Below are 12,480 nucleotides of genomic sequence, written 5' to 3'. Positions count from 1 at the left end.
TCCCCCTCTCCATCCTCGAAGTGTCCGCTTAAGCCATCTCTGAAGCAGATTTGGGGATGTCATGGGGCATATGTGTGAGGAGGAAAGTTACATTGTGCAAGCACAAATCCTTGTGATGTTACCATTATCTATGTCCTAACCTTTATGGCCAAAGTGAACACTTCCTGTCCCTCTTATGACATCCTTTCAAATACAGTGGTACCTCGGTTTTTGAACATAATCCATTCCGGAAGACCGTTTGAGTTCCGCAAGGTTTGAAAACCGAGGTGCAAAGGGCGGTCTGCAAATTTAATAGAGAAAATGGAGAAAAATAACATATACTGTACACTCAGTGGAAGCCATTCACTTCTGAGGCAAATTCAAAAATGGAAGCATTTTTGGTAAGAGCCGTTTCCTTGTTCTGCTGGATCTCTCAGTGGCTTTTGACACCATCTACCATAACATCCTTCTGGACCGTCTAGAGGGCTTGGGAGCTGGGGGCGCTGTCATGCAGTGGTTCCGCTCCTTCCTCCTGGGCCGTGTTCAGAAAGTGGTGGTGGGGGATGAGTGTTCAGACCCCTGGGCTCTCACTTGTGGGGTGCCTCAGGGTTCTGTCCTCTCCCCCATGCTTTTTAACATCTATATGCAGCCGCTGGGAGAGATCATCAGGGGGTTTGGGTTGGGTGTCCATCAGTATGCTAATGATTCCCAGCTCTACCTCTCTTTAAAATCAGAACCAGTGAAGGCGGTGAAGGTCCTGTGTGAGTGCTTGGAGGTGGTTGGAGGATGGATGGCAGCTAACAGATTGAGATTGAATCCTGACAAGACAGAAGTACTGTTGGTGGGGGACAGGAGGCGGGCGGGTGTGGAGGACTCCCTGGTCCTGAATGGGGTAACTGTGCCCCTGAAAGACCAGGTGCGCAGCCTGGGAGTCATTTTAGACTCACAGCTGTCCATGGAGGCACAGGTCAACTCTGTGTCCAGGGCAGCTGTTTATCAGCTCCATCTGGTACGCAGGCTGAGTCCCTACCTGCCCACTGACTGTCTCTCCAGAGTGGTGCATGCTCTAGTTATCTCTCGCTTGGACTACTGCAATGTGCTCTACGTGGGGCTACCGTTGAAGGTGACCCGGAAACTACAACTAATCCAGAATGCGGCAGCTAGACTGGTGACTGGGAGCGGCCGTCGAGACCACATAACACCGGTCCTGAAAGACCTACATTGGCTCCCAGTACATTTCCGAGCACAATTCAAAGTGTTGGTGTTGACCTTTAAAGCCCTAAACGGCCTCGGTCCAGTATACCTGAAGGAGCGTCTCCACCCCCATCATTCTGCCCGGACACTGAGGTCCAGCTCCGAGGGCCTTCTGGCGGTTCCCTCACTACGAGAAGCCAAGTTATAGGGAACCAGGCAGAGGGCCTTCTCAGTAATGGCACCCACCCTGTGGAATGCTCTCCCACTAGAGGTCAAGAAGAACAACAATTACCAGACCTTTAGAAGGCATCTCAAGGCAGCCCTGTTTAGGGAAGCTTTTAATGTTTGATGGATTTCTGTATTTTAGAATTTCTGTTTTGTTGGAAGCCGCCCAGAGTGGCTGGGGGAACCCGGCCAGATGGGCGGGGTATAAATAAATAAATAAATAAATAATAATAATAAATAATAATAATTATTATTTACTTCAGGGTTTACAGCATTCAACAACTGAAACGTTCATCAATGGAGATGTTCGAAAACCGAGGTACCATTGTATTACATAATTGTAACATGCCTGTCCTTATATTTTCCTCTAGGCTTACAGACCCACTTCCCTTTGTTAATGTTGTTGCTCTCCTATAAATCTTTCCTTATAGCTGTGGTGCCCAGAAGTGGAGAGGGGGAAGAGGAAAGAAATGCTCCATATTGGATTGATTTGCTTTAAAATATTTTTTACCCTGCCTTTCTTTCTGGAAGAATTAAATATGGTAAGAATCAGATTTGACATATACAAAGATCACTTTTCCTCTAAGACTACTAACCTTTAATGTTGCACTTCTAATGTGAGGAGGTCACCCTGGGCAACTGCTAAACGCATTACATTAGGTTCCCTCGACAGGGGCGTGCGGCAGGGAGCTCCATTGTGCTTCACGCACACAGAGCAAGCTCCTTTGAAGGAGAGCTCCCAGAGTCAACTGGCTTGCTCCCGAAGCAGAACTTTCTTCCAGAGAGGAAAATCTGGTTTCAAAATGGAGCAAACACCCCACCCCCTTTGGCTTCACTTAGGCCTTGCCATTGGGGAACTCCCATGTGCAGTTGATGCCAGTAGGGTTACCTTTTGGCCCACTTGCAAAAGAAAAATTGGGAGTTCACTTTTAAGCTCCTGGTAGTTTTTATGTGGCAATGTCTGCTTCTGCCCCCACATGTATAAGAGCCTGTGCAATGTAGTGGTTTAAGTGTTGGCCTAGGATCTGGGATACCATGCTTCAAATCCCCACTCAGCCATGACGCTCACAGGGTGACCTCAGGCCAGTCACTGCCTCTCAGGGTCATTGTGAGCATAAGGCTAAAATGTGATATGAATGTAATAATAAATAAATGCACATGTACATTTGGTATGGAGCAGGGAAGGGAACAGCCCCATGGGCCAAATAAGGAGCTGTGCCTGGACTACTTAGGCTGGAGGCCCCCCCCATTCAAATCAATGCTCCTCCCCTTGCAAATTTTCATCATTGGTTTAGATCAGGCATCCCCAAACTTCGGCCCTCCAAATGTTTTGGACTACAATTCCCATCTTCCCCAACCACTGGTCCTGTTAGCTAGGGATCATGGGAGTTGTAGGCCAAAACATCTGGAGGGCCGCAGTTTGGGGGTGCCTGGTTTAGATCAACCCACCCTGAGCCCAGTCCTACTTATCCCAAGCCAAACTGGTGAATGATCATGCAACTGAGTGCAGATTCCCCATAGGTGCAAGCCATTGAGATTGCTATTATAGAGCTAATGCCTCACCCAGCATTATGGAAGGCAGGAGTGAGTGGAGAGAGAGCCTCTGTTTTTCCAGGGACTTTAGACAGAGGTGCACCTCCCTGAGCTCTGCAAGCCGTAACACATTGTATTCTCCCCTGATGGAGCCTGAAACTTGTGGACCAGTCCATCCAGTTTGGTGTGGGGCACTGGTGTGTACTTTGCATATCCCCACAGAACCAAGCAGTTATCTCCAAGAACCAAGCCCACCCCTCTCTTTGTAAAACTGGCATTTCATCTACAGAGCCCCACTCTTGATCTAGGGAAACTGGGTGCTGGCTTTCTGAAGCAGCCTTTCCCAAGCAGCTGCTCTCCAGATGTTGTTGGATTCCAGCATAGCCAATGGTGAGGGATGCCGGGTGTTGTGGTCCAGAAGGGCACCAACTTGGGGAGAGATGGTATTAGGTGCCCATCAACTGTGGTTTGCCATTGGCCACAACATCCACAAAAACGACATACTTTTGTATTTGCTTTACAGCCAAACTACACCTAACATAATTATGGCCTGAGGACTTCGTTGAAGGATATTCCCCCTCCCCACTTTGTATAGCCAGCCAGTAAAAGCTGTAGCACCTGCTTGAGAAAAATAGCTGATATATGCCAGCCTGTCACACTCACTGCCCTCCAGCAATGTGCAGTGTTTGTCTCTGTTGGCCTCTCTTCGTAGACACCATTTCAAAAAGAAGTTGGAAAAGATACAAGAGAGTCAATACCAAAATAAGAAAAAATATCCTTCTTTAATTGCAAATACATTGCATAATCACAGTCACTTTTTATACTCTCTAGTACTTCATATAATCATCATAAATAATTGTGTGTTGCATAGCTTTCTAAATGTGACAAAGCTCCGTGTCTTTTATTATTATTACAAAAAAGGGAGGAGAGTAATAAAATTATGGGTCATGTTGTTAACCTCCAGTTGCTTCCGCTCGTTTACTGTGAAATATGATCTCAAAGAGAGATTGGCCACAAATCTACTGAGAATGAGTTTGCCCCAGATCCACTCATTACTGTGAGGAATGCATGGGGGAAATCCCTAGTGAACTGTCTGCACTGTTACAGACAGTCTCAGACAGGGATTGCGTTGAGATCTCGAGGGATTATTCAGAGGTTATAGAATATTATTTCTTCCTTTCTTCTGCGTATTTGTTCGTGCCAATTAGGAAATCTTTAGCAAAAACTTTTCAATGTCTGCATCTCAGCTAATTTTTGGTTACTGCTAACTACTTTCCTGCTTGGCAGGGGGTTGGACTGGATGGCCCTTGTGGTCTCTTCCAACTCTATGATTCTACTGCAGAAGCATACACATCAAAGGGCTAAGCTGGCATATGTGCAAATCGTATGCACTTTTAGCTAAGAGTAAGTCCCCTTGAACTCAGTGGCTCTTGCTACTATGTAAACATGCACAGGATCAGGCCGCCTTTCTACTGAAATTAATGGAACTATTTTTTAATAATGATGCTTAATCAGCAATACATAGAATCTTTTGGAATTTAAAAACACGTTCTAGGGAACTAGTATTTTTTTCTGTAGACACATTAAGCCTTTAAAAAGCAAAAAGCAAAACAAAACCATCTTTTGGCAACACAGAATATTCTTATTACACTAAATGTTGTGAATGGTTTGATTATACTTTTCTTTTCATAAAATAAGAATGGGCGCGAGTCAGTCAAAGCCTGCACTTGGCTCACTCCCACTGAAAGCAATGGGACTTAAGGCCTGCTGGATCATGCCCATACTGCCTCTTCTTGCTATTCTGCTTTCATGCCTTAATTCTCCACCACCCCTTACTAAAAATCCAAGGAGCCAATCCAATTGGCCCATTGCACATGCTTTTAAGAAAAAAAGCCATCAAGCAAACTGAACTAGATTCATGACCTTTTCTGAAGTACCACTAGTGATGTGAAAGCCGTTGAGCATTGCAGCCCTCAAATCAGGACTTAGATTTAAGTAGGGAATATATTCAGTATCTTCATTTTCGACCATGGACCAGCCATAATCTTTTCCCCATCAGCACTAAATTGGCATTGCGTACAAGTTGCAGCCAAGGGAATATGGAAGGAGGCTACATGTCTGTTTGTATTTTACCAAAGATACATGGATTAGAAGTTTGATTACAGGCAATTTTATATTGCACCTAAAATGGGGATCATTCAGGGTCATTGCCTCGTGGCTGGGAAGTACAATTTATGAACTGGCTAATAACACTAACGACCACTTTTCCGAACTTCACTGTTTGGCTAAGAAAAAGGAAATGTCACACATTTGTAGCTACCTCTGACTTCAAATTATGCTACTGCACTTGGAATTACCAATGTGTTAGGGTTTTTATTTTTTTATTTTTTGCTCCAAAGCAGAATCTATGATAGAGTCCATGTTTAGACAGTTCTGGGGCCAGTTCTTGGGCTAACAAATAATACAGCTGGATTGTGTTACTACCAGTAAACCTCTCTGTAAAAAAGGGAACTGAGAAACTTTGGACAATAAAACATATAAAACTTTATACATTATCAGTGCATTTTAAAAATATTGTACAACTCTTTTTAACAGTGCAGTCTACAAATCATTTAAGCCGCAGAACTAGTACCTAAGGTAGCTTACAGGTCACTCGGTTGTAGAAAATTACCCTGGTGCAGTTGAAGACCCTTGCCTACTTTTGAGCACTCGTTGCAGATGTAAAATTTCCTCTTTTATGCTAATGTTAGGCCATTGCGTGAATGCAGAAAGTCCCATTCCTTGCCTTGCACACCCTGTATCCTTGGTGCAACGAGAGGAAGGGAGGGCCATCCAACTTGCTCCTTCAACTGAGCTCCTTTAAAACTGTCTACAATTTAAAGTCACAGATACAGCAGCTGCTTCCCTACTGGAAGACAAAGGAGAATGAAATGTGTTCTGAGATGTAGAAAAATGGAAGATATATACATATAAACATGGTCAACCAGTATCCTGCCCAGCTTATAAAAGGAAAAAGGAACAGGAGGAAGGCAGTACTGGTGGATGTTCATAGCTATATTTGCACAATCCTTCCTCTAGATGTGAGCAGAGTATGGTATGGGAATCCTGGGTGGCAGCCAAATTCCTGATGCCCCTTGCTCTCGAGAGTCGAGTTACACTATTAGCAGACCCATGGGATGCATCTGTTGTTAACAACCTAAGAGAGCAGCTGGATCAGAGCAAAGGTCTATTTAGGACAGCATTCCATTCCAAATAGTGGCTGACCAGATGCGTCTGGGATGCCCACAAGCAGGGCATGAATGTTATGGCGCTGTTCCACTTGTGTTCCGCAGCAATAGCTATTCTGAAGCACACTTCCTCTGCTTTGGAAGGTAATATGTAGCCATCATAAACCGCTGAGCTGGAGCACTTCAGGCAGCAACCAGAAGTTCAAACATTTGAACGCTCCTTATCTTAGAAACAAACAACTCCATGCAGACAAAAGAGAGCATGTCAAGGAAAAGTGTAGAAAGGATTGTTCCTTTCTAGCACATATGTCTTCTACCTACAATCAGGTATTGGTTTTTCGTATGCAGATATGCAGTTCTCCACCTGCACAATGGATAATTCTCACTGAGTGCTGATCACCTAGTTGGCTCTTAAGTAATTTGGTCCTGCCTGCAGTGCTAAAGTAAGGGAAGGTGGTAACTTCAGTGAATCATGTACATTGGCCCATTTCCATGGGGCTAAACTGGAATGTGTGCAAGTACACTGGCTTAAATGACTTGTGGACCACTGCCCTGCAAAGTTTTACTCTTTCCAGGTCACAAGCTCGATTTAATGATTGCCTTCTCTGTACGTTCGGGAGTCTTTTGATGCAGTCCTTTGTTTGTAATCTTCTCCGGATCCCAGGTCCACTATGTCCTGATAGTTTGTAAATTCCTGAGGTAATGGAAACTCTTCAGTCGATGAATGAGTCCTGTGCCCAAACACCTGCTCTTGCAGCTCAGCGATGTCATTTCTGATGTCGGCCATCATTAGTAACAGGAAGTCAAAAGAACCGGGTGGCCCCTAGAAATATTACAGGTGTGACAATTAAGTTACTAGTCCCTCATGTTCCTAATGACTCCACAATACGCCACAGTTTCGGATAGATTATCAAAACAGAGGCAAGGAAACTAATGGAAAGTGAAGTCTGGAAAAACAATCTGTACTTGAATCTTTTCTGAATGCAAATTTCAAATAAGAAATGAGAAATGCTCAGTGTGTAAGATTCTGTTACCCTCACTATTGTGGGCACAGAGTTGGCTTTGTATAGGAACTAAGAGTGTCTGATACGAGACGTTCACATCTTCACCACTTATTTCATTAAAAGAAACGTCAACAATTGTTTAAAGGGAAGACACAGAAGGCACTTATTGGGACTGAAAAACAGAAAGATGCTCACACCTTCATACTGCTAAGCATTAAACAATGTCCTCAGTCTGGAGCCCCATGTGTGCTTCAGAGCTGTTCCAAAGCATAAATGAAGACTGTTCCAACTGATTGCAGTTGGAGGGGCAAAGGGATACAGGTATGGGAGAGACTATTCCACCCATACAATTATCAGCAGCCCTGGAAGGCAGGGCTCAGTTTTTCAGTGTCCCCGCGCCCAATGCATTTGTCTGGATGGGGCAATTGCGAGGTGCAGATTTTGGTCACTGTAGCTGTTAATATTAGTATATTTAACAGTGATGTAGGAAAACAAAATATATGAAGCAGCCCTTCATTTCATGCTGTTATGGGTGGTATCCAGCTAAACAGTTATGCTAGAACAAACACTTTGGGCTTTCTGCTCCACGTGCACCTCCTAAATTTGAACTGGGAGATTGGGATCAATCCTGCAACAGATTTAGAAGCACATGAAGCACACAGAGAGAGAGTAGAGGGAGGAAAAGTTATGTTGTGTAGTTCAATGGGTTTATGCTAGTGGAACTGTTTAGTTGGATACCCCTTCTTTATGTTGTAACATAGAATTGAAGAGTTGGAGGGCCGTCTAGTCCAGGCATCCCCAAACTTCAGCCCTCCAGATGTTTTGGACTACAATTCCCATCTTCCCCGGCCACTGGTCCTGTTAGCTAGGGATCATGGGAGTTGTAGCCCCAAACATCTGGAGGGCCGCAGTTTGGGGATGCCTGGTCTAGTCCAACAGGTAGTAAGTAAATAAACATTTGGAATTAGATAAATAAATAACATTGCATTGCAATTGGATAGGATACTTACCGGTGCTCCTTTTTCTCCTGGTGCCCCTCTGTCACCCTGAAACAAACATAATTTTCATTGATTAAAATGGAACCAGAACTTGGAGACCTATGCCATCCTTCTAAAGCAACCTGCATCAAAATGTCCCTTTGACTCTGTAGAGACCTCATCTCACTTTCACCATGCAAAATCACTTATTGTGTTATTATAATAATAATAATAATAATAATAATAATAATAATATATTATTATTATTATTATTATTATTTATACCCCGCCCATCTGGCTGGGTTTCCCCAGCCACTCTGGGTGGCTTCCAACAGAAAAATGAAATACAATAATCTATTAAACATTAAAAGCCTCCCTAAACAGGGCTGCCTTCAGATGTCTTCTAAAAATCTGGTAGCTGTTTTTCTCTTTGACATCTGATGGGAGGGCGTTCCACAGGGTGGGCGCCACTACCGAGAAGGCCCTCTGCCTGGTTCCCTGCAACTTGGCTTCTCACAATGAGGGAACCGCCAGAAGGCCCTTGGTACTGGACCTCAGTATCCTACGCACGTCTACTCAAGGGTTGGTCTCATTGAATTCAGTGTGTATATAGGCTAGTGTATAAAGGATGGTAGCATTAGAACATATTAATTTAGGTGTCAATCAAGATGCATTTGTTTTCTCAGGCATATGAAACTGGTTGAGAAGTGGGTTGCTGCTTGATTGTAATGTAGTTTCTTTAATATTTTGAAGTTTCATTGATGATACTTATTTTAAATTGGTGTTTCCCCCACCCACCCCTACTATGGATTTGTATATTTTTAATATACTGTATTGCTATCTAACAACCTGGAAACCTTTGAGTTGAAGGCCAGAAAACAAATTCAATAAACAAAAGTCTAAATAATCGTTCAAACCACGCATTAAGTGATCTGAAAAGTTACAATTGAAGCAAAGGTTAAGCATTTGAACATCCTACTGAGTTCAATGGGACTTTCACTAGGTGTATTTCTGACTGAGTTCAGTAGGGCTCTCACACAATAAGTGTGAAGCCTTGATTTCATTTACCATTTGTTACATATCAAAGTTAAGTATCATATTTCCAATCACAATTTTTTTTATCTAAGTATTCAAATCAACAAATTGAACCATACTTTGATGATGATTCCAGAGCAGGGAAAAACTCTGAAACAACTTCTCCCCAAAAGCCAAAGCCATCTGTATTGGGAATAGTTCCAATCAAATTTACCATAAAGTAAATGAACAATAGATCTTAGCTGTCAAGTTTTCCCTTTTCTCACGAGGAAGCCTATTCAGCATAAGGGAATTTCCCTTTAAAAAGGGGAGAACTTGACAGCTATGCAATAGATTCATTTACACCCTAGATGTAGGCTAAAAATGTTTCCAATTAATATAACAGATGGACAATATTATGATAGCATGGAACCTTCAATTTCAAGACATATCTAAGGAGATAGGGCCCTGATTTGTGATAAAAGATAAACTGCAATGCTCAAAAGGATGGATTTGTGGCTCCATTACTCTATCAGGATTTGGGTTTGCAGCTGTCCTGAGCTTGGGAGATTTCAGGCATATCAGGTGGAGATTCAGCCTGTACATGACCATCAAACTGGTTAGGAAGGAACAACAGCAAAACAATCTATGTCAGCAGGCAGGCCATGTTGTACGCCCGATTCATACAGAAGCTGCCTTGCAAGGCACTCTCACACTACTCAGCCACAAGGGGGCTCTGCTTGTTGTTTCTTGGGATAGGCCAGCTTTACAGCTGCCTTCCTTCTGCCTTCCAATTAGTTGGGAACTGGGAGCAACATTCCATAAGACGCATGCCAGAGGGGAAAGAATTGCTTGCTCACCTTTGCTCCATCTCTTCCTGGTGCTCCCGGAGGACCCTGGGGAAAAAAAAAACCACAGTCCTTATGAGCATGCAATAACACAACCAATACGCTGAGTGCATTTATGGAATGGAGGTGCAATACTGACCACGGGGCCCCTTCTGCCCTGTTTAATATGGGACAGGTCTGGAGAGGGTCCCATAGGCCCCATTGCTCCTCTAGGGCCTGGCTGACCTGGAGGGCCAGGAGATCCAGGAAATCCAGGGCTCCCTTGCGGACCTGTGGCACCTGCAATAAAAGGGAGATGGTTAAATGCTGCCAGTGGGTTCATACATGTGGCTGGTGAATGGGGGCTGACTTGGTTTAACAACGGGGAGGGGGAGCACCCCTACTTTAGCTTGTATCTCAATTGCTGGGAGACTAACCAGAAGCCCAAAGGTTTGCACCTTCAGCCTTGTATCTTGACCAAAATAAGATCAATTCAGCTCAAAGATTATGATGCAATTACATTAACAAAAAACAAAACACACAACAACCACATTATTGATTGATTGATAGATAGATTGATAGATTGATTGCATTTTCTCCAAGGAGCTCAAGGAGGTTTATGTGTTTCTCCCTGCTTCCTCATTTAATCCCCACAACAAGCCTGTGAGGTAGGCTAGGCTGGGAGAGTGTGACTGGCCCAAGGTCACGCACCGAGCTTCATATGAACTCTAACCCACTCTAACCACTATACCACACTATCTAATGATGTTGTGCTTTATTACATGGTATTAATAGTAGCACTTTAATGCTGGTTCTGAATGTGCTCTTGTTACTTTGTTTTTCACAATGATGTTTTTAAAACGTTGCAAGCTGCCTTGATTCCCAGCTTGCAAGGAAGGTGGGATAGAAATGCAATAAATGGAATAAATACTGTTGCTCTCTGTGTCTCCTGCCTAACTGCATATAAAGAGCACAAAGAGTGAGATCTGACAGGTTGAGCTTGGCAAGGAAAGTTGAGAAACCTTTCTCAATTCTCAGTTCCCAGTCCAGAGATTCACTAATCACTAAACAAATCTATAGCTTGGGAATGGAATATTTTCAGTTAGGGGAGGAGGTGTGGAAGAATCAAGCTTGCAGCACCTTGGACAGCTCCTGGGATGGGATAAACCAGATGGAACAAGGCATGCTTTGAGACTCTATGTGTGTGTGTATATGTGTGTGTGTGTGTGTGTGTGTGTGTGTGTGTGTGTGTGTGTGTGTATATATGTGTGTGTGTGTGTGTGTGTGTGTGTGTGTGTGTGTGTGTATGCATGGTTGTTCCTGCTCTAAGCTCCTTGTACGTATGGTAGTATACAAATATGATAAACAAAAAATTAGTTTAACTACTTTATTGCTTTACCTGGAGGACCCTGGTCACCTGGCTGTCCAGGAGGACCGGGTATTAATGTATTGGATGCAAGTACTTTTTCCCCTGTGATTGGTTTGCTAAGGTCAGCAGCATTATTTGGCAACAAAGCAACCTGCAAGAAATAAAGTACCATAAACCATTAGTCACGCAGCATATTCAGCTGAACTGCAACTTATTACCAAGCTTAAAAACATGGAAAGACCTGGTCTGAATAAAGATATTGGTTTCTTATTATACATGATAAAGCTCTCTTTAGCCATCTCACCCCTTGCTTTTTCCTGTGAGACCAATTGCAGTCATTAACAGTCGTCAACAGCTATCAGTCAGTCAACCACCCATTCCCACCACCCTTCTGAGTAATACCCCTCCCCACCCTCTCACTATGTATAAGGGTCTGGTGACTTCTGTTTCAGTGTATCTGAAGAAGTGTGCATGCACACGAAAGTTCATACCAATGACAAACTTAGTTGGTCTCTAAGGTGCTCCTGGAAGGATTTTTTTTAATTTTGTTTCAAGCATATTCAGTGACATCTAGTTGCGTTTTTGTTGCGTATGACTTGGAAGACAGCATAAAATGAACCCTCAGTTCATGACCCAGCTACTAATTCCATCAGTCTATCCTCTAAAAAACCTAGACATCTTAAAAAGCAGAGACATCACCTTGCCAACAAAGGTCCGTATAGTTAAAGATATGGTTTTCCCAGTAGTGATGTATGGAAGTGAGAGCTGGAACCATAAAGAAGGCTGATCGCCGAAGAATTGATGCTTTTGAATTTTGGTGCTGGAGGAGACTCTTGAGAGTCCCATGGACTGCAAGAAGATCAAACCTATCCATTCTGAAGGAAATCAGCCCTGAGTGCTCACTGGAAGGACAGATCCTGAAGCTGAGGCTCCAATACTTTGGCCACCTCATGAGAAGAGAAGACTCCCTGGAAAAGACCCTGATGTTGGGAAAGATGGAGGGCACAAGGAGAAGGGGACGACAGAGGACGAGATGGCTAGACAGTGTTCTTGAAGCTACCAACATGAGTTTGACCAAACTGCGGGAGGTAGTGGAAGACAGGAGTGCCTGGCGTGCTCTGGTCCATGGGG

General features: G+C 43.6%; 1 protein-coding gene across 1 annotated transcript in view; it reads right to left on the bottom strand.

Moving 5' to 3' along the window:
* Positions 1-3,694: 3,694 nt before the first annotated feature.
* The window catches only part of CCBE1 (collagen and calcium binding EGF domains 1), a 135,378-nt gene continuing 126,592 nt past the window's right edge, over positions 3,695-12,480 (bottom strand). Inside the window, exons 7-11 of the mRNA XM_035100415.3 lie at positions 11,380-11,500; positions 10,141-10,280; positions 10,014-10,049; positions 8,173-8,208; positions 3,695-6,981 (exon numbers count right to left, since the gene is read on the bottom strand). Of these exons, the coding sequence (XP_034956306.1) occupies positions 6,748-6,981; positions 8,173-8,208; positions 10,014-10,049; positions 10,141-10,280; positions 11,380-11,500 (567 nt within the window). The 3' untranslated portion in view covers positions 3,695-6,747. The remainder of the gene's footprint in view (positions 6,982-8,172; positions 8,209-10,013; positions 10,050-10,140; positions 10,281-11,379; positions 11,501-12,480) is intronic.

This window comes from Zootoca vivipara, chromosome 10 (genome assembly GCF_965207765.1).
Source record: "Zootoca vivipara chromosome 10, rZooViv2.hap1.1, whole genome shotgun sequence".
Classification (NCBI taxonomy): domain Eukaryota; kingdom Metazoa; phylum Chordata; class Lepidosauria; order Squamata; family Lacertidae; genus Zootoca; species Zootoca vivipara.
Note: the sequence above shows the minus strand (reverse complement) of the source record. Positions and strands in the feature narration are given on the sequence as shown.